Source organism: Parambassis ranga, chromosome 22, assembly GCF_900634625.1.
Source record: "Parambassis ranga chromosome 22, fParRan2.1, whole genome shotgun sequence".
NCBI lineage: Eukaryota > Metazoa > Chordata > Actinopteri > Ambassidae > Parambassis > Parambassis ranga.
This window is the reverse complement of record NC_041042.1, coordinates 18,325,804-18,347,837: the sequence shown is the minus strand read 5'-3', so window position 1 is coordinate 18,347,837 and position 22,034 is coordinate 18,325,804. Positions and strand designations below refer to the sequence as shown.

Sequence of the window (22,034 nt, the reverse complement as noted above, 5' to 3'; positions counted from 1 at the left end):
TCCAGGGGCTCAAAGGGCGCCCTGGTTAGTGCGCGTAAAACTAACGCCAAATCCCACTGGGGAGCAAAGGAGCGGGACACAGGCCTGTGTCTCCGCACTCCCTTCAAAAAACGCTTCGTTAAAGGATGGCTAAAAACTGTTCTGTCACCAAAACCCTCATGACAGGCAGACACCGCAGCCGCGTAGGCCTTAATTGTACTAAAGGCCAAACCTCTGTCCAGCAACAGCTGGAGAAAAGACAACACAAGAGGCAGGGGGCAGCTGGTGGGATCCACACTCCTGTCAATGCACCACTACTGGAAAGCAGACCATTTTGCAGAGTAAGAGGCTCTGGTAGACTCAGCTCTAGCACCCTGGATAGTCCCCACAACCTCGCGGGAGAGACCCAGTCTCTCTAGGCGCTCCCGTTCAGCGGCCAGACCCACAGCCGCTGGCCTATTATGGGATAGCTCCTGATCGCTCCTCCTGCCTGTGAGAGCGCGTCCCCGCTCCACGGCAGTTCCCACGGACTGCCTGATAACATCTGCTGTAGGCAGGGAAACCACGACGCATTCGTGCGCACTGGCGCCACTAAAATGGCCGACAGCTGCTCCACTCTCACTCTGTCCAGAAACTGAGGGATAAGTGTGACTGGAGGAAACGCATATAGAAGCATCCTGGGCCACGGTCGATGCGCAAAAGCATCCACTCCCAGTGGAGGATTATCCCGTGCGCTCAGAGAAAACCACAGAGCGCACAGCACATTCTCGCGTCTGGAAAACAGATCCACTTGCGCTCTTCCGAACCTGCTCCAGATTTGCCCGGCCAGATCGGGATGGAGACTCCAATCCCCGGAACGAGGACCTCCTCTCGACATCACATCCGCTCCTTTGTTCAGTACACCTGGGACGTACACCGCTCTGATAGAGAGAAGGTGTGTGTGCGCCTAGCGCAGCAGCCGTCTGGCTAAGTTTAACAGCTGGGCGGAGCGCACTCCTCCCTGTCGATTTATGTATGCCGCTGCTGCTCTGTTGTCTGTGTGAATCAGAACATGCTGATTCTGCAGTACATGGGCGAAATGCTGGATCACTTTCCACACGGTGAGAAGCTCCAGCGCGTTTATGTGGAGTGACGGGCGCGCCGGCCACCGTCCTCCCACCACCTGAGACAGACACGTTCCTCCCCATCCTGACAGAGATGCGTCTGTGAACACTGAGATGTGTGACACTGCCCTTCCCAGAGGCACACCTTCCGACAGGACCTGTCGATTCCTCCAATAAGAAAGATCGGGACTTACGGAGGGAGGCACCGACACCATGCGTCTCCGTTGATGTACGGGATCGATGCGCAAACGGATGAACGATCTCAGCAGTCGTCTCATATGAAGCAGTCCCAGAGGAACTACGGCATGACCCGCTGACATCATGCCCAACAGCTGCATGATGGAGAGCGCTGTCACAACGCTGCCAGGTGACACACGATGGAGAAGCGCCGTCAGCGCCTCCACTCTCTGCTGTGAGAGCCGCGCTCTCATCACGGCTGTGTTCAGCTCCACCCCCAGATAAATCACCATCTGAGCAGGGACAGGGGAACTCTTTCCCAGTTTATCATAAACCCCAGGTTTGACAGGTGGCTCACTAGCCGCTCTGTGTGTGACGCAGCTTCCTCTCTGGACCGAGCCAGCAGCAGCAGGTCGTCCAGGTAAAACAGCACTCTCATCCCTGACATATGTAGCGGCCGCAGCGCCGCCTCCACACACTTTGAAAAAGTCCGGGGAGCCAGAGAATAGAAAGGCGATTGTACTCCCACTGGATCCCCAGAAAAGAGAAACGCAGGTATCTCCTGTGTTTAGGAACAACGGGGACGTGGAAATACGCGTCCTTTAGGTCTATGGATGTGAGCCAGTCTCCCTGACGCACACATTCCAGCACCTGATTCACAGTCAGCATGTGAAGCTCATTATTGATTTGTTGAAGTAAGACAGGTCGAGAATGGGCCTCATTCCCCCTGTCTTCCTCGGAACCAGGAAATAACGGGAGTAAAAACCCAGAGTTCCCTGTCCCCGCGGAACCCTGGAAATCGCCTGCTTCACCAGCAGCTCTTCCAGTTCCGTCTGGAGAGCCTGACGCTGGCCTGGGGAGGAGAGAACTGTCTCCAGCTGAATAGTCCATGAATTCAGTTGAGAGGTGACAGTGAGGAATGAAGGGCTTCATGTGTAGGCTAATACTAGTTAATGCATTAATCAATCAAATGGCTCTCTCTGCTGGATGACAATCTAAATATACTGTAATGAATTCAATTGCATTCAGCCCAAGTCATTCAACATGAAACATGCAAAGAAAATAAAACCAGTTTGCACTGTGATGAACTAAAGTCTATTTTTGAAAGAAATTGTGTATTCGAACAAGCTTCTGTGTGCCTGTCCCAGTTTTAACTAACTCTTCCACCTACAGTGGATACAATTGATTAAACCCTTCAGCTCCCTCACTGGTCTGCTTGTTTCTTTCCTCTCCCATTTCTCGATCATGTTGTCCCTTCATTGTGTTTCCTTCTCGCTCTCTCTGCCTTGCTCTGTTGTCTGGATTTATGTATTTTGGTCCCTATGGATAACCGTAGTTACGTTGTACGTAAGCACGTAATTTCTTGACTATGCCCCGGTATGAGGGTGCCAAGTTGCCTGGCAGAGGCTAATAAATTGTGTCATTCCTAAGAAATGTTTCCTCATTTCCCTCACCTGAAATAACGATATAAGATATAACACTGGACATTTCATTAATATTTTTTGTTTTCATATGCACACAGGTGCAGAGACCACAATCTCTCCCTGAATGCAGAGAAGACATTATAGACTTTATATGGAGTTGAAAGTAACACAATTTCAATTCTCTGTATGGTCAGCACATAGCAGTTTGGACAATAAAGCTGAGGCGTTACTGATCTCCCCATGCTGAAAACAACTTGTTTGTATGTTTACATGACAGTACCTGCAGCAGCTTTGTGAAAGATTGGGTGCAGAGTGGTGTGGGTCTCCTCCCTGCACTGACTGCAGCTGAAACTGCTGCGTGAAGCTGCTCTAAGACTGACCGCCTATGAGTGCTTTGGGGCGGAGGAGCTCACAGTTGTTGCTCGCTGAGGACAGTAACAGCAGAACGATACATGCTTTCATGTCAGTATTGTGCATTTCAGGTGCATTCACAGAAGTTGTGTCTTGATCACTTAATAAAGGTTTTTTTAAAGTATTTGTGCTTGTGGTACTACATGTAACGTGATGCCAAGAAAGAACCTGGCCTCAGAACAGGACAGGGAGCTGTTCCTATTGTTGTCCAGATGGTGGCGTTGAGTCGTGGAAGACATCACAGTGGAAAACTCCACCTCTGCCTTCCATCACGTCCTCAGTAACAAAATAAATTCCAGTGAGTGCGCGTCTTTCCTCACTGTCGAGAAAACAACTCAACAACAAACATGAGTGGACGTGGTAAAGGAGGAAAGGGACTCGGTAAGGGAGGCGCCAAGCGTCACCGTAAAGTCCTCCGTGATAACATCCAGGGAATCACCAAGCCCGCTATCCGCCGCCTGGCTCGCCGTGGCGGAGTGAAGCGTATCTCTGGTCTGATCTACGAGGAGACCCGCGGTGTGCTGAAGGTCTTCCTGGAGAACGTGATCCGTGACGCCGTCACCTACACCGAGCACGCCAAGAGGAAGACTGTGACCGCCATGGATGTGGTGTATGCTCTGAAGAGGCAGGGACGCACTCTGTACGGCTTCGGCGGTTAAACTGTGACAGATGCAACAAAACGAAACAAAGGTCCTTTTAAGGACCACACACTCTGTCAATGAAGAGCTGAATTCTACAATATGTATTGTGTATATATTACTATTTATATATGCCCCTGACTAACGCTTCTGTCGTTATCTCTGCCTTTATTACGTGTGTGTTTTTACAGTTATTCGCCTGTAAATATATTAACTTATGTTATATTGTTTGACTTCTTTATATTTTAAAACAATTACATATATACATATATATATAATACATATATCTACTACAATTCAGTAGTTTGGGGTGACGGTGAAATAAAGATAACAAAGTAATCAGACATACAGTCACATTGTTTATGCGGTAAATGACTTTATATAATATATAAAGGTATAGAGTAACCCTTTTCCAGCAACCACCACTCCTGTGTTCTAATGATACATTGTGTTAGCTAATCGTGTTATGCTGATCAGAGAAGCTATAGAACTGGCCTGTGACCTGGTGAAATGTATATGTATATTCTGTGTTGACACATTGAACCACATACACCATAACCAATAGTGTCAACACCAGTTATAAACCTGTAATGATAATATCTGCAGCATTACTGAAAGGTGAAGTGAAATGAAATAAAACTGAGTCTGCGGTCTGTAGGTCTTTGCACTTTTGTTTGCAGCTTGACCTAAATGTTTCTTGTGTATTATTACTTGGATTGGAATTTTCAGTAGCCCACCCCTATGCGTACAGTGTCCGGAATTGTGTGCAATTAAACAACCACTGATAATTACAAGTTTAACAACTACCAGGTTTTTAACAACAGTGAGTAAGGATAAGCTCTTTGTGGATGTTGTGGTGGCTCTTAAAAGAACCTTTGTGTTTGCTGTGATCACAGCTCACTTCTTCTTGGGTGCTGCCTTCTTGGCTTTGGGCTTGGCTACCTTCTTTGCGGGGGCCTTCTTCTTGGCAGCGGGGGCCTTTTTGGGAGCCACCTTCTTGGGACTCTTGGCGGCCTTCTTGGGGCTTTTGGCGGGCTTCTTGGGACTCTTGGCCACTTTCTTGGCCGCTGCGGGCTTCTTGGCCTTCTTGGGGGACTTCTTAGCAGCTGCTGGTTTCTTGGCTGCCGCCTTCTTGGCCGCTGCGGGTTTCTTAGCGGCTGCGGGCTTCTTGGCTTTAGGTGCGGCTTTCTTTACGGGCTTGGCCTTGGTCTCAGCCTTCTTGTTCATCTTGAAAGAGCCGGAGGCCCCGGTCCCCTTGGTCTGGACCAGAGTCCCTTTAGCCACCAGGCTCTTGATGGCGATCTTGACGCGGGAATTGTTCTTCTCCACATCGTATCCTCCGGCAGCCAGAGCCTTCTTGAGGGCGGCTGTAGACACGCCGCTCCGCTCCTTGGAAGCGGCCACAGCTTTCACGATGAGCTCGCCGACGCTGGGGCCGGACTTCTTCGGCTTGGAGGCCTTCTTCTTGGGAGCTTTTGCCGGAGGAGCGACTGGAGCTGGAGCTTCTTCTGCCATGTTAAATCTGTTCGTGTTTGCAGCGCAACCAGAGTCAGAGTACAGTTATGGTGAAGTGAGCGCAGGAGGCGGTACTTGAACACAGCATGAGAACCGTGGAGACTCAATCCAAGCCTGCCTCCTCCGTGCAGGCTTAATGTTTCCACTTGTGTTTTCTGTGCGTGGATAAAAGAGTAAAAACGAGTGTGGGAGCAGCGCTGCATGCTGACAGTGGAGGAGGTGATAGCGGACAGTGTCTCTTCTTGTTCAGCTCATGTTCAGCTCTGATGATCGCTGCACTTTGTTGCTGGAGCCTCCAAAGCTCAGAGACTCGGCGCGCTGCGCAGCGCCTTTTCCCTCTTCTTCCTCTCATAAATGATCTCAGATGTATCAGAGCTCCATCAAAAGCTGTTTTCCAGCTGAAACACATGTTAGTTTAGAGACTCAGGGGAAAAACAAACATCTACTGACCGTCACTTTGTCACAAAGTCACGTTGTTGTGGCAGCATCAAACACACTGTGATGACGCTGCAGACGGACTTCTATCGGAGCTGCTTGCTGTTGTATGCCGCCACTGTCTTCTAATAATGTTAGAGTGAACTTAAACTGACAGATGAATGACATGCGGTCACTTTAACTGTAAATGGAAACAATTTCATTACTGGATTTTTGCTAAATGTTGGAATACCCAGTCCTCCTGCACACTTTGCATCCTATAGCCTCGCCTCAGTTATTATTTTACTATATTACTGTATACAGTAAAATAATTCACTTCTTATCTTATCATAAGGCCATGTAACCACTGCGCATTCAAACGGCAGCGGAATCCACAAAAAAGTCCCTACAGTGAAAGAGAGTCGTGCGTAATTACGCACATTGTACAACAGCGCTGCCTCCATCCCGTGGAAGAAAAAGTGATCTGAGGACAAATTTAGAAATCACGCTGGTTTTATTTTAAAACAATAAGTTATCATAATGTATTTGTGTATACTGTTTTTGTCATTTGTTATTTTGTGACAATCGATTAAAACATAAGAGTGAGAACAGAGGACTCAACGCTGACAGTTTTGTGTTTTTTTATGGTGAATAATTATTGTAGTACTATATGTACTTTTTGGAGAACATTTTGTTATATTAATTTACTTTTTCATCCCACTCATTGAGTTTTTGTTAATGTTCTTTGGTGTTTACACGGCCGGAGAAGCCGAGCTTGCTACATACAACATCTGCCCCTTTGTTAGACGCACTCAGTAAAGGCTCCTGACATTCAGCCCTGCCTCCTGTCTGTTTGTACACTACATAGCGCAGAGTACCAGACACACCGGGTTACACATGTAAAGAAAAAAAAGAGAAACAAAGCAGCATTATATGGAATGACAGGCCATGTCAGACACTTCTATCTTGATGCACGTGTACTGTTTATTGACAGACAGAACTGTCGGTACCTAGGATTAATTTCGATTTAAAAAAAAAATCACACTTGAAAGGTATTGTACAACCACCGACAGTAGACTGAGCTGGCTGACAGCACAGCTGTGTACAAGGCCTGCAGCAGACTCTACTAGAAAGCTGAGGTCCTTCAGCGTGTGCAGCAAGATGCTGGAGATCTTTGTGGCCACAGGCCAGGACTGTTTCTCTCTCTCCCGACAGATTTTGCGCAATCCTTTTATTATATAATTGCACATTTATATTTAATGTATCTATTTTCTGTAAATGTGTTTACAGCGAGGTATGTTTAGTATGCCGAGTGCGTGTATATTGCTACTGCAACAGCGAGGAATAATTAAGATCCTTCTATACTATACTTTTCCTATGGGCCTATGGGCATCAATACAACCACCCATAAAACAAGGTCCCTCTTAAAAACGGACTCGCTCTTTACGTGATGTGGGTGGCTCTTAAAAGAGCCGTTGGGTTGTTGTTCAAGCAGCAGCTGTTTACTTGGAGCTGGTGTACTTGGTGACGGCCTTGGTGCCCTCAGACACGGCGTGCTTAGCCAGCTCACCGGGCAGCAGCAGCCTGACCGCGGTCTGGATCTCCCTGGAAGTGATGGTGGAGCGCTTGTTGTAGTGAGCCAGACGAGAGGCCTCGGAGGCGATGCGCTCAAAGATGTCGTTCACAAAGGAGTTCATGATGCTCATGGCCTTGGAGGAGATACCGGTATCAGGGTGCACCTGCTTCAAGACTTTGTACACGTAGATGGCGTAGCTCTCCTTCCTGGTCTTTCTCTTCTTCTTGCCTCCTTTGCCGGCGGTCTTGGTCACGGCTTTCTTGGAGCCCTTCTTGGGCGCAGACTTGGCGGGTTCAGGCATGTTTATTATTCGGGATTTCTCAACAACGAATGAATGTGAGGGCCGACAACGACTTTTCTTATACTGACTGCATGCAAATACTTTTGTGCAGTCCCCTATCTGTGATTGGCTCAGCTTGTGACTGGTTGGATGTAGGGGGATGGGTGCGTTGCTCTGGCATCAGTTCTGCTGTAGTCAGGTTTCATTTTCCTCAGAAGAAGAAAACCTCTGCAAGAAGCAAAGGTTCTTTACTTTTACCACTAACGTATAATATTAAATCAGTTATCAAATATTTGTGTTTCATTTGGTTCATTGAGTTCTCCTTTTCTACTTTAGAAAAATGATGATTTATGCAGAAGGTGTTTGTGTGGACACGTCCTTGTCCAGTTCACTGGTATCATTCAGAATGCATTGTTCCATCAATGCTGTAAGTCATCCTGGTTCAAGAGAGAGGCCTTTAAAACAGCCAGAGGAAGACTCATTTCTGTTACAGTCATCCTTCACAGCAGTGTTACTGTATGACACTCAAAACCAGCCTGATGAAAACACAAGCTGGATGAACTCCTTCAACATACGTCTGCATATCATTTGTTATTAGCGGATTTATTCATGGTGTTATTGGTGTTTCTACTAGTAGTGGACAAGTGAGGCTTTGGATCTTGTTCCACACTGTCACGTGACTGCACAGCCGGCCACAGTACAGAAGATATGAATGTACCAGTATGAATGTACAGTGTCTGAGTGACTGTTACAGTTCAGAGTTCAGTAGTTTGATTGAGACAGGCAGGAATGACTTCCTGTGTCTCTCAGTGGTGCATCGTGGGAGTCGGAGTCTGTTGCTCAACGAGCTTCTGTAGCTGGTCAGCACAGTGTGGAGCGGATGAGAGGGACAGTCCAGTATAATCTTTATTTTGGAAAACATCCATTTTAGTGTTTCACTTCAAATCGCACTGCAGTGCAACTAAAAATTGTTATATTCCTTTTTTCTAGGTCCTTGTGACTTATGACATAACCACTTCACTCGGGATCACAACCCTGTCATTGGGTTTGTTGTCTTGAACCGCGATTACTTAACCCAATTAAAAATCTGGAATGCAATCACATCTGCCATCTAGGGACTGCACACCCACTATTTTTAGGGGCCATTTACAGTCCTTTTAGGAGGAGTTATCTATATATTTAGATTTATAACACAAAATGCCTGGCTAAGTATAATGCTACAATATATTACTATGTACCATGTTAATAACACCTCTCTTTAACCCTTGTATGGTGTTCGGGTCTGTGGGACCTGTTTTCATTATTCATCAATGGAAAAATGATACAACCAATTATTATTTCAAGCTGAGATTCACTGGCCTTGGCTCTTGTAATGAACATATATCAAAACACATTTTCAATAACCACACACTGTATACCCCCCCCCCCCTACACATTTATATTACATACAGGATGTTCAGGTCTACTGGACCCGGGGCATATAGAATCCCTCTGTCTTCTTTTACCTGTTGTTTGTATGTGTGTTTCTGCCTGTAAGTGTGTGTGTGTGTGTGTGTGTGTGTGAGAGAGAGAGAGAGAGAGATTTGATTCTGCCCCTGCCATTCGCGCACAAGGTTTGACATCGTAGACCTGTCTCACATTTGACCCTCTGTCCAGTCTTTATTTGCTCACTCTCTATCTGCAAATTTTAAGCAGGACACAATAACTATAGCTTTGATAGAACCGATCAAGATGGCTAAGATGGCGCTGTTCAGAGGGCCTTGCAATTGATTTTAGAAGTGAGAGAGGCTTTTAATGATGAAGAAGGGGAAGAGTTTCAGAATGTGAGGATCACATTTCTGAATATTCGATATCAACGTTAGGATCAGTAATTACTCGATACTAGCGTGATGAGATCGATATTTCTGTGGAAGTTTCTCTTCTGTACCTTCAGCAACTTTACTCGTATTTACTCGCGGTGCAAACAGCGCTCCTCTCTCAGTCTGCTCAGTGCGCAGGCACAACCACACCTCCCCCTTCTTCTCCACTCGGCCGGAGCAGACGGAGCTCCTGATTGGCTGTAAAGTGCAGCTAGCATCATGGAGATGGCAGAGAGGAAGAGGAGCGCTGTTTGGAGTTATTTCACAGCTCTGTGCATAGGCTTATATAAGTTATTGTGTGGAGGAGAAACAGGGACTTTTAACTGACAGCAAAACAAACTGAAGCTAAGATAAAACTAATTTTATTTGTTTGTTTGTGTTATCATTAGTCATATGAAAATGAATGCAGAGAATTAGGATCACCCTCTTTATGGGTCAGTGAGGTGGCTCTTAAAAGAGCAATGTGTTCAGCGGGGCTTCAAGTGAACTACTGAACTTGTAGAGTCAGTGCAGTAGAGCTCCTGAATGGAAATGACATAGACGACTGAGGATCTTCATCGACTTTGTGTTCAATGGGGCTGATATGTTGCACCTACAGACTGACGTGGTTACTGTATGTGTTCAGCTTGTGAGGTAAATGAGTTCAATTTCTAATTCATGTATATTTCAAATACAACAATAATTCAGTAAGTATGAAAAACCATGCTTCATTTGTACATTTGTTTTGATTAATTATCATTAATGTTGGATTATGTGCACTGAAGCTTTACCATGCTGGGCATTCAGTATAACATATGTTACACTGATCTAAGCTCTGACAGAGCTTACTGTAAACCTGTATGAATCCACGCACATGATATTATCTTGATGTTCTTCGGGAAAACAGACTGTTTTAACCAGCTCTCCTATTGTAATCTGACCTTTGAAAATAACACATGAGGATAATCAGTCAGGTTTATGTTTGTGAGTCTAAATAAATTTACAAAACTGCTCACCGCTTATGGTAACTTTAAACAAATGTATTATATTTTGACAACAAAAAGCATTAGAGGTCTTTAAATAAATGTATTGCTCAGTTGTGAATAAAGGGCTGAGCTCTATAGTCGAGTGTGAGGTGGCTCTTAAAAGAGCCGTTGTTGTTGTTTGTGGAGCCGCAGACACTTTAAGCTCTCTCTCCGCGGATGCGGCGGGCCAGCTGGATGTCTTTGGGCATGATGGTGACCCTCTTGGCGTGGATGGCGCACAGGTTAGTGTCCTCGAACAGGCCGACCAGGTAAGCCTCGCTGGCCTCCTGCAGAGCCATGACAGCGGAGCTCTGGAAGCGCAGGTCGGTCTTGAAGTCCTGAGCGATCTCTCTGACCAGGCGCTGGAAGGGCAGCTTGCGGATCAGCAGCTCGGTGGATTTCTGGTAGCGACGGATCTCTCTCAGAGCCACGGTACCGGGCCTGTAACGGTGAGGCTTCTTCACGCCACCAGTGGCTGGGGCGCTCTTACGGGCAGCCTTGGTGGCCAGCTGCTTTCTGGGGGCTTTGCCTCCGGTGGATTTACGGGCGGTCTGCTTGGTTCTGGCCATTTCTTCTTTCTCTGAGCAACAGAAAAATATGAAATGAAAGAGAAGACACGCGCCTCTTAAAGTGTGGGCCCGGCTGTGAAGCTGTGACGCTGCTTCAGACCTCCGCATCCTGATTGGTCAGCGGCTCCTCGTGGAGCTCGGCCCGCCTGGAGGAGCGGCCTCGCGCCTGAAGCTGCGCTGCTTATTGGAGAAAAGTCTGTTCAAAACGGCCGCTGAAATAAAGAGCGGCCCCCCTGCTGCTGCTCCGCTGAAACCAGTCCTCTGGTTGGTCTGTGAGGAATGGCCCCGCGCTCTTGTATATAAAGACGACTCTCAGCTTCCTCAGACACAGTTTCTCTGAGTTAAGACACCAGAAAACACAATCTGAAAATGAGTGGACGTGGAAAGACCGGTGGCAAAGCCAGAGCTAAGGCCAAGACCCGCTCCTCCCGTGCTGGGCTGCAGTTCCCCGTGGGTCGTGTCCACAGGCTGCTGCGTAAAGGTAACTATGGAGAGCGTGTGGGTGCCGGCGCTCCCGTCTACCTGGCGGCTGTGCTGGAGTACCTGACCGCTGAGATCCTGGAGCTGGCTGGAAACGCTGCCCGCGACAACAAGAAGACCCGTATCATCCCCCGTCACCTGCAGCTGGCTGTGCGCAACGACGAGGAGCTCAACAAGCTGCTGGGCGGAGTGACCATCGCTCAGGGCGGCGTGCTGCCCAACATCCAGGCCGTGCTGCTGCCCAAGAAGACCGAGAAGCCCGTCAAAGCCAAGTAAACACGGAGACCCCTTGACCCCACAAAGGCTCTTTTAAGAGCCACACACTCTCACGTAAAGAGCTGATGTCCTGGATTTTTACATTTTCAGTTGCTCCTAATGCTTAATAAAACCATATAAAGCATAATCACATTTCTGCCTTTTTAATTTCAGAAATTTAGAATTTTTTTAGTGTTTACAATACATAAGATATAAGACCAAGATGACAGGCTATTGTGAAATATTTATGTATAATCTACACATGCTGACGCTGCAGACGGACTTCTATCGGAGCTGCTTCTCTCGCTGACCTGTTTGAATAAAGTCCATCACTGTTCTGTTAGTATCTCAGCTAATTATAATTTAAACAGGGGGGATCACTTTAAAATGAAGCAGAAGACTGTTTTATAAACAGTTTATTGTTGGTTAAATAATAGCTCTACTTCGGTTCCACACTTCAGACGCGTACTCATCGCAGCTGTTGTTAAATCCTCAGCGCGGTAGTAAATTGTTTCACGGGGACGTTTTTAATTGCTCACGCAGGGATCAGAGCACAGGTATTAGTGGATAGGGGTGGGCGAATCGATCTAAATATCGATAGTATCGATACCAACGTTAGGATCAGTAATTACTCGATACTGGCGTGATTAGATCGATATTTCTGTGGAAGTTCCTCTTCTATATCTTCAGCAACTTTACTCGCGGTGCAGACAGCGCTCCTCTCTCAGTCTGCTCAGTGCGCAGGCACACTCCGCCCCTCCACCTCCTTCTCCACTCGGCCGGAGCAGACGGAGCTCCTGATTGGCTGTAAAGTGCAGCTAGCGTGCTGGAGACAGCAGAGAGGAAGAGGAGCGCTGTTTGGAGTTATTTCACAGCGACAGACGTGAAGAAGAAACTGCTACTTGTGAGGTGTGCAGGAAAGCGACCTGCCACTGTGGAAACACAACTCATTTACACAAACATAAAGCAGCAGAGCCTAAAGACCTTGAGCTGCAGAGAAACAGAGGAAGGAGGAAGAGGCAGATCCCCGAACATGAACCAGAGACAGTGGTCACTGACAAAGGCTTTACTGCAAAACACTCATAAATATCCAGGTAGATGATTTAAAGAAGTGAAGGTTTAGATTCAGTAATCTGCAGCATGAATTAATATTGTCTTTCTGAGTGCAGTAATAAGACATGCAATTTTAGCAGAATGACTGAACTGTCATATCACCAGCTGAAATAAATCTTGTTTTTCTCAAATTCCAAAATATATCTAATAATGTAATTATATAAGTTTATATAATGATATGTATTTCAGTAAGATTAATATAGTTATGCTTTGGTGATAACTGTTGAAGGATCTTTATTCTTCATATTTAGGCTCCATGCAGATAGGTGTTAAACTTTTATAAAAGTATCTTAGTCATGCTGTTTCACCTACATGATTCACAAAGAGCCATGGCTGTCACAAGGAGCATCGCTGACATGATTGTGAAATTAACATTTCAAACAGTTCTGCACTTTTGTTTGCAGCTTGATTTACCTAACAAATGTTTCTTGTGTATTATTATTCTGCTATTCACGATAATCTATTTAAAGGCAAAAAAGAAGGCAAAAAAAATATTTATGATCATGAAATTTCAAAGTAAAAGTATCGGTATCGGTATTGATATCGGCGATACTGACCCTGTATTTACTTGGTATCGGATCGATACTGAAATCTTCAGTATCGCCCACCCCTATTAGTGGAGTTGTCGGTGAGAATGGACAGGGGACGTTCTGAAGCAGGAACGTGTGTAAAACTCTTCACACGGCTCTCAGCGCACATCGCGCACACACAAACAGGTTTTGGAGACTTTTGGAGACGCTAAACAGCAGCAGAAGCAGCGGTTAAAAGAGGTGAACAAACATGTTTGACAGGAGCAGGACGATGTTGCTACTGTTTGGTATTTCACGACTTTGCCCGTTTCCTCAAATATCTCCGCTTCATACATGTTCACCTGAACTGCTGCTTCTGCCGACGATTAGCAGCGAAATAGCGGCAAAACCTGTATGTGTGTGTGGCGCTGCGTGCGCTCCGTATGAGCAGTTCTGCACACTCGTTTGTCATGAAGTATGAAAAGTCCGGTCCAAACGGATCTTGCTCTTATTTCTGCCACCTCAGGAACACGAACAGATTTCTCTGTCCTCGTGGAGTATTTAACAGGCTTCTGTCACGTCACTCCGCCTCCTTCATCTGGTCTGCGTTCACTCGAAGCCACGAGTGAAGCTGAGTATAATTTAACTACCCCCCCCCCCCCAATTATTTATAATTATTTTATTTAATTAACTTTTTATTTAAAAGTTAATCTTAATCTAAATACAAGATTACATGAAGAGATGACAATGTGAGAGAGTGTGAAATCCACCCAATGTTAGACATTTTTTATTATTCATAGTCATAAAAATGAATAATTAATTAATACGACAAACCTTGCCATGTTCTGCTCCAGTGTATTTTTGTGCACCTCTCCACTTCCTGCATGACCTTGTCCCCCTGTGTGTGGCTCTTGCTAGCAACAACCTACCGAGTTACATTGTACAGTTTTTGAACTAATGATAAAACATCATACTGTTTACCAACATACCAACAGCCTCTGTTGTTTTACTAACATATGCATTGGTGTTAACACTGAAAATAGCTGTTCCTCACTTTACGCCCCCCCCCCCCCCAAAATGCAGTCTTGGTGCTTTTGCCTTTAGAGGCAGAAAGGCAAAGAGTAGATGGTAGGGGTGGGTGAATCGATCTAAGTATCAATAGTATCGATACCAAAGTTGGGATCAGTATTTACTCGATAGTAGCGTGATGAGATCGATATTTCTGTGTAAGTTTCTCTTGTTTACGTTCAGCACATCACTTGTATTTACTCGTGGCTTCTGTGCTGGACAGAGAAGATGAGATGTCCTCTCCTCATCAGAACTGTGAGGAGGAGGGGAAAAACCATCCAACGTTATCACCCTGGATCTGAAAGAGCTAGTGATGCTCTTAGGTATAAAAGTCGGATTAGGACGCAACACAGCTGAACTGCCATCCCCCTGAATCCTGAGGCAGGAGGGGGCCACAGAGAGGGCAGATAAATCACTGACTCTCTTTGCAGATGTTAAAGCCAACAACAAAGCAGTTTTAGTGGACACAAACTTCAGTGAAACTGTATCCAGGGGCTCAAAGGGCGCCCTGGTTAGTGCGCGTAAACTAACGCCAAATCCCACTGAGGAGCAAAGGAGCGGGACACAGGCCTGTGTCTCCGCACTCCCTTCAAAAAACGCTTTGTTAAAGGATGGCTAAAAACTGTTCTGTCACCAAAACCCTCAGGACAGGCAGACACCGCATCCGCGTAGGCTTTAATTAAAAAGCAGAGGAGAAAAGACAACACAAGAGGCAGGGGGCAGCTGGTGGGATCCACACTCCTGTCAATGCACCACTGCTGGAAAGCAGACCATTTAGCAGAGTAAGAGGCTCTGGTAGACTCAGCTCTAGCACCCTGGATAGTTCCCACAACCTCGCGGGAGAGACCCAGTCTCTCTAGGCGCTCCCGTTCAGCGGCCAGACCCACAGCCGCTGGCCTATTATGGGATAGCTCCTGATCGCTCCTCCTGCCTGTGAGAGCGCGTCCCCGCTCCACGGCAGTTCCCACGGGTTGCCTGACAACATCTGGTGTAGGCATGGAAACCACGACGCATGCTTGCGCACTGGCGCCACTAAAATAGCCGACAGCTGCTCCACTCTCACTGTGTCCAGAAACTGAGGGATAAGTGTGACTGGAGGAAACGCATATAGAAGCATCCTCTAGCAGCCGGTGCGCAAAAGCATCCACTCCCAGTGGAGGATTGTCCCGTGCGCTCAGAGAAAACCACAGAGCGCACAGCGCATTCTCGCGTCTGGCAAACAGATCCACCTGCGCTCTCCCCAACCTGCTCCAGATCGGGATGGAGACTCCAATCCCCGGAACGTGTTCAGTACACCTGGGACGTACACCGCTCTGATAGAGAGAAGGTGTGTGTGCGCCCAGCGCAGCAGCCGTCTGGCTATGTTTAACAACTGAGCGGAGCGCACTCCTCCCTGTCGATTTATGTATGCCGCTGCTGCTCTGTTGTCTGTGTGAATCAGAACATGCTGATTCACGGTGAGAAGCTCCAGCGCGTTTATGTGGAGTGACGGGTGCGCCGGCCACCGTCCTCCCACCACCTGAGACAGACACGTTCCTCCCCATCCTGACAGAGATGCGTCTGTGAACACTGAGATGTGTGACACTGCCCTTCCCAGAGGCACACCTTCCGACAGGACCTGTCGATTCTTCCAATAAGAAAGATTGGGACTTACGGAGGGAGGCACCGACACCATGCGTCTCCGTTGATGCACGGGATCGATGCGCAAACGGATGAACGATCTCAGCAGTCGTCTCATATGAAGCAGTCCCAGAGGAACTACGGCATGACCCGCTGACATCATGCCCAACAGCTGCATGATGGAGAGAGCTGTCACAACGCTGCCAGGTGACACACGATGGAGAAGCGCCGTCAGCGCCTCCACTCTCTGCTGTGAGAGCCGCGCTCTCATCACGGCTGTGTTCAGCTCCACCCCCAGATAAATCACCGTCTGAGCAGGGACAGGGGAACTCTTTTCCCAGTTTATCATAAACCCCAGGTTCGACAGGTGGCTCACTAGCCGCTCTGTGTGTGACGCAGCTTCCTCTCTGGACCGAGCCAGCAGCAGCAGGTCGTCCAGGTAAAACAGCACTCTCATCCCTGACATATGTAGCGGCCGCAGCGCCGCCTCCACACACTTTGAAAAAGTCCGGGGAGCCAGAGAATAGCCGAATGGAAGGCGATTGTACTCGTACTGGATCCCCAGAAAAGAGAAACGCAGGTATCTCCTGTGTTTGGGAGCAACGGGGACGTGGAAATACGCGTCTTTTAGGTCTATGGATGTGAGCCAATCTCCCTGACGCACACATTCCAGCACCTGATTCACAGTCAGCATGTGAAACGGTCTTTTCATTATTGATTTGTTGAAGTAAGACAGATCGAGAATGGGCCTCATTCCCCCTGTCTTCTTCGGAACCAGGAAATAACGGGAGTAAAAACCCAGAGTTCCCTGTCCCCGCGGAACCCTGGAAATCGCCCGCTTCACCAGCAGCTCTTCCAGTTCCGCCTGGAGAGCCTGACGCTGGCCTGGGGAGGAGAGAACTGTCTCCAGAATGCCGTTGAAGGGCGGAGGTGTTGTGGCGAACTGTAGAGTGTAACCTCTGCTGATCAGCCTGTCCATCCATCTGTCCAGGGAACATACGCGCCGCCACTCTGAGTAACGCTCTGAAAGCGGGCGTACACCTGTCTGACGCTCTGCGGGTACCACGGAGACGCCCCTTGTCTGAGCCCCTGCCGCCGTTGCCATGGCAACCCATGGGGGGCTCCGATCGAAAGGGAAAGTCATGTGTCTGTGGGATAGACGCAGCGCACGCTGCCATCCCCGAGAGATGTGGAGCGGCGTCAGAAAAGTCATTTATGTGCCGCTGTGCTGACAGACAGGGCTTATGACACAGAGAGGGAGACTCATCCCCGCTCACTTGTAAGTGAGGAGGAGAGAGACTGTGCAAAGCTGAGAGCGTCTGTGTGTGTGACGGCTCATCAGAGAGAGGCACAGGTGAAGACAGAGAGACGTGCTGCTTGTGTGATATGAGCTCCTGCTGTATCGTAACCGAAAGGTTAGAGACTGCAGGCTCACACTGTGTGGGAGACATGTGTGCGACAGCCTGAGCTGTAGGATTGCTCTCAACAGGATGTACGTGTTTTATTTCAAAACGGGGAGAAACACTCCCAACATCCTTATATCACACATCCCCCCCGCACCGTCACTGTTTCTTGGGCTGCTTCCTGGGAGGCTGCAGGGGAGGGTTAGACCACATATTCCTCTGAATCAGCTGTTGCCACACTGCGATCCGGGCCGCGCAGACAGCAGTTGATGCACACAGATTCAGGATGGCGCTGGCAAGGTTGCCGAGCTCCAAGGCTTGCTCAGAAAGGTGATCGGAATCCCCCGTCAGCTTAGTGATAGCAAACGCCAGGAGAGAAATGTTGTTGGCTGCCGCTTTAATCTGAAAAGCATGAGAACGGTCATTCCTAAGAAATGTTTCCTCATTTCCCTCACCTGAAATAATGACATAAGATATAACACTGGACATTTCATTAATATTTTTTGTTTTCATATGCACACAGGTGCAGAGACTACAATCTCTCCCTGAATGCAGAGAAGACATTATAGACTTTATATGGAGTTGAAAGCAACACAATTTCAATTCTCTGTATGGTCAGCACATATAGCAGTTTGGACAATAAAGCTGAGCCGTTACTGATCTCCCCATGCTGAAAACAACTTGTTTGTATGTTTACATGACAGTACCTGCAGCAGCTTTGTGAAAGATTGGGTGCAGAGTGGTGTGGGTCTCCTCCCTGCACTGACTGCAGCTGAAACTGCTGCGTGAAGCTGCTCTAAGACTGACCGCCCATGAGTGCTTTGGGGCAGAGGAGCTCACACTCGTTGCTCGCTGAGGACAGTAACAGCAGAACAATACATGCTTTCATGTCAGTATTGTGCATTTCAGGTGCATTCACAGAAGTTGTGTCTTGATCACTTAATAAAGGTTTTTTAAAGTATTTGTGCTTGTGGTACTACATGTAACGTGATACCAAGAAAGAACCTGGCCACAGAACAGGACAGGGAGCTGTTCCTATTGTTGTCCAGATGGTGGCGTTGAGTCGTGGAAGACATCACAGTGGAAAACTCCACCTCTGCCTTCCATCACGTCCTCAGTAACAAAGTAAATTCCAGTGAGTGCGCGTCTTTCCTCACTGTCGAGAAAACAACTCAACAACAAACATGAGTGGACGTGGTAAAGGAGGAAAGGGACTCGGTAAGGGAGGCGCCAAGCGTCACCGTAAAGTCCTCCGTGATAACATCCAGGGAATCACCAAGCCCGCTATCCGCCGCCTGGCTCGCCGTGGCGGAGTGAAGCGTATCTCTGGTCTGATCTACGAGGAGACCCGCGGTGTGTTGAAGGTCTTCCTGGAGAACGTGATCCGTGACGCCGTCACCTACACCGAGCACGCCAAGAGGAAGACTGTGACCGCCATGGATGTGGTGTATGCTCTGAAGAGGCAGGGACGCACTCTGTACGGCTTCGGCGGTTAAACTGACAGATCCAACAAAACGAAACAAAGGTCCTTTTAAGGACCACACACTCTGTCAATGAAGAGCTGAATTCTACAATATGTATTGTGTGTATATTACTATTTATTTATTTATACCACTGACTAACTAATCTCTCGCCTTTATTACGTGTGTGTGTGTGTGTGTGTTTTATATTATATGTTAATAAATACATATATTTTAAAGTAATAATCACATGTATATATACTACAGTTCAAAAGTTTGGGGTGAAGTAAATTTTTTTTCAATAAATACATTACATAAATACATTAAAGTAATCAGACATACAGTCTAATTGTCTAATTAATGTTAAAACAATTACTATTCTAGTTAGAAAAGGCTGATTTTTAATGGAATATATACAAAAGTATAAAGAGGCCCTTTTCCAGCAACCATCACTCCTGTGTTCTAATGATACAATGTGTTAGCTAATCGTAGTAATCTTGTTATGCTGATCAGAGAAGTCTTTCTAAGTGTACTTTTGAAGAATAGACATTTATAAAAAAAATATTTTAATTATTTTATTTCACCTACATTATTCACAAAGCCATGGCTATCAGAGGAGCATCGCTGACGTAATTGTGAAGTCACTGAGTCTAAATGTTTCTTGTGTATTATTATTCTCCTAATCACGATCAGCTAAAAAAGGAATCGTTCTATCATCATGGAATTTCAAGTTGAAAGTATCGTATTTTGTGACATAGCTCAAGAAAACAATCGATTGAAACATAAGAGTAAGAACAGAGGAATGCTTGTAATTGCTTCACTTGCAATTACAAGCATTATAAGCTCAACGCTGACAGTTTTGTGATTTTTTTATGGTGAATATTTATATTTGTGAATATTTATTTAACTACTATATGTACTTTTTGGAGAACATTTTGTTATATTATTTTACTTTTTCTTCCCACTCATTGACTTTTTTCTTCAACAGGGAACCTTCTTCCTGATGGCCTCCCGCATTGAGATGGAGCACTGGAGGGCTGGTAGGACTGAAAATATATTTTTTCTTTTTTCATGACAAAATCAGCGATTTTGCTTCATAAGTGCATTTAAAAGTACCCTAGCATGAAATACTTGTGTGACTTTGTTAGTTTATGGGTGGACAGTTCACCATCTGTGACCGAGTTTGTTGGTAAAAAGTCAAAAAACAACTTTCACTCGACGCCCTCTTCCTGAAAACTGCTTGTTTGTTGGGTAAACGTCATCAAATTTCTCAGGGAAGCTGTGAAGTGTGCTATTAAGAGTGTTTAGCTTAGTTAGCTCTGATATGTTAACCGCTGTCATGCTAACAATGAAGCTACAGATAACATTATGCTGCTGTAACATCGAATGTGTTTCTGTGGGAAACAATGTTTGTGAAATGCATTATAATAATTAGTTTTTTGCAATATAGTGTGATCAGGCAGGGAATTTGTGCAAATTAAAGCAAGACTGTAGTGTAGAATGTGTTCCTGCTGTGTTTAATTAGATGTTTATTTTTTATTAATTTTTATTATTTTTATTTTTATTAATAGTGTTTGTTACATTTAACATGCAGCTATATGTATAAAAGGACCTCAAACATTTATTATGATACCACAAACGACTCAACTACAGCCATAAATGTTTATGTATCATTATGATCTATCAGTGTAGCACAGCCTGTTGTGGTACTTTTTACAGTACAGAATATTTCCAAATATTTTATTTATAATCAAGTACTTTTACTTTACTTTCTATTCTTTTACTGAAATGAACAATCTTCATCCATCTATGTATCTATGTTTACATGTAACCAATAGTTAATGTTTTTCCCCTCAGAGGACCTTGAAAGGGTCTTGTAATCGCACGTCCCCTAGGAGACCTCCCTGAGTTCATCCCTCTTCCTGAGGATGACAATGACAACTGGTGGGATGATGTAGACATTCCTCCACTCTTTGTATTTGTCTCTGGGGCCTCTGTGAGCTGGTCTTTAAGCCCCTGTACGTCTTGGTTAGACGTCAAGTTCTGCTGCTGTTATGGACTGCTTATTGCTCTGTGCATAGGCTTATATAAGTTATTGTGTGGAGGAGAAACAGGGACTTTTAACTGACAGCAAAAAACTGAAGCTAAGATAAAACTAATTTTGCATTCAGCACTGTGTTATCATTAGTCATATGAAAATGAATGCAGAGAAGAAGGATCACGCTCTTTATGGGTCAGTGAGGTGGCTCTTAAAAGAGCAATGTGTTCAGCGGGGCTTCAAGTGAACTACTGAACTTGTAGAGTCAGTGCAGTAGAGCTCCTGAATGGAAATGACATAGATGACTGAGGATCTTCATCGACTTTGTGTTCAATGGGGCTGATATGTTGCACCTACAGACTGACGTGGTTACTGTATGTGTTCAGCTTGTGAGGTAAATGAGTTCAATTTCTAATTCATGTATATTTCAAATACAACAATAATTCAGTAAGTATGAAAAACCATGCTTCATTTGTACATTTGTTTTGATTAATTTTCATTAATGTTGGATTATGTGGGATTATGTGCACTGAAGCTTTACCATGCTGGGCATTCAGTATAACAGCTATGTTACACTGATCTAATGAATCCACACACATGATATTATCTTGATGTTCTTCGTGAATACAGACTGTTTTAAAACTAGATCTGAAGATCTGAATGACTTGGCTGTCGCAGTCAACAGTTAACTCCAACAGCAGATGTCACTAGTGAGTATTGAATGAAGATTTGAGTAATGAACATTTGAGCGAAATTGTGTGTAAAGCAATGAGTTGTGTTTACAGTTCAGCAAAAAGAGTGCTGTGAAGTGGATTATATTTATACATTTGCAAATTGTGTGTTACAAAAGTGCAAACTGAGTGTAAAGCAGTTTTTTTGCTTTTAGTTTTGCAAACTCAGTGAGTGATTTTGCTATAACTATTAATAGTTTTAGAAATTATAAAACTAGCTATAAGAATCATTGTTAGTCTTAACTTTTATGGAGCATTTTGCATTTGTGACATGCAGAGTAAGTTGTCTCAGATGAATTCGAAGGTCAGTTTTGGCTTAGTTTTGATCACGTTTCTGACAGAAGTACACATTGTACATGAGTAGATCATGGGCCATCTTGACAAATCTTGATGTTTTTACAGTTTCTT

The 22,034-nt window shown here is 45.7% G+C and overlaps 6 protein-coding genes across 6 annotated transcripts; 3 read left to right on the top strand and 3 right to left on the bottom strand.

Annotated features, from left to right (window-relative positions):
- The first annotated feature begins 3,408 nt into the window (after window positions 1-3,408).
- On the top strand, window positions 3,409-3,865 carry LOC114426992 (histone H4). Its single transcript, XM_028394665.1, has one exon. The coding sequence runs from the start codon at window positions 3,442-3,444 to the stop codon at window positions 3,751-3,753; it is 312 nt and encodes a 103-aa protein (XP_028250466.1). The 5' UTR covers window positions 3,409-3,441; the 3' UTR covers window positions 3,754-3,865.
- Window positions 3,866-4,381: 516 nt separating this feature from the next.
- LOC114426988 (histone H1-like) lies at window positions 4,382-5,276 on the bottom strand. Its single transcript, XM_028394660.1, has one exon. It carries the CDS (start codon window positions 5,245-5,247, stop codon window positions 4,630-4,632), a length of 618 nt encoding a protein of 205 aa, XP_028250461.1. The 5' UTR covers window positions 5,248-5,276; the 3' UTR covers window positions 4,382-4,629.
- A 1,869-nt stretch (window positions 5,277-7,145) lies between these two features.
- Window positions 7,146-7,540, bottom strand: LOC114426991 (histone H2B 1/2). The gene has a single exon (XM_028394664.1). The coding sequence runs from the start codon at window positions 7,536-7,538 to the stop codon at window positions 7,164-7,166; it is 375 nt and encodes a 124-aa protein (XP_028250465.1). The 5' UTR covers window positions 7,539-7,540; the 3' UTR covers window positions 7,146-7,163.
- Window positions 7,541-10,538: 2,998 nt separating this feature from the next.
- On the bottom strand, window positions 10,539-12,456 carry LOC114426994 (histone H3). The gene is made up of 2 exons (XM_028394667.1): window positions 12,435-12,456; window positions 10,539-10,951 (listed from the first exon to the last, which is right to left on the bottom strand). Exon 2 carries the CDS (start codon window positions 10,947-10,949, stop codon window positions 10,539-10,541), a length of 411 nt encoding a protein of 136 aa, XP_028250468.1. The 5' UTR covers window positions 10,950-10,951; window positions 12,435-12,456.
- Window positions 11,300-11,712, top strand: LOC114426990 (histone H2A). Its single transcript, XM_028394663.1, has one exon. It carries the CDS (start codon window positions 11,319-11,321, stop codon window positions 11,703-11,705), a length of 387 nt encoding a protein of 128 aa, XP_028250464.1. The 5' UTR covers window positions 11,300-11,318; the 3' UTR covers window positions 11,706-11,712.
- Window positions 12,457-18,497: 6,041 nt separating the features above from the next.
- LOC114426993 (histone H4) lies at window positions 18,498-18,955 on the top strand. The gene has a single exon (XM_028394666.1). It carries the CDS (start codon window positions 18,582-18,584, stop codon window positions 18,891-18,893), a length of 312 nt encoding a protein of 103 aa, XP_028250467.1. The 5' UTR covers window positions 18,498-18,581; the 3' UTR covers window positions 18,894-18,955.
- Window positions 18,956-22,034: the final 3,079 nt, after the last annotated feature.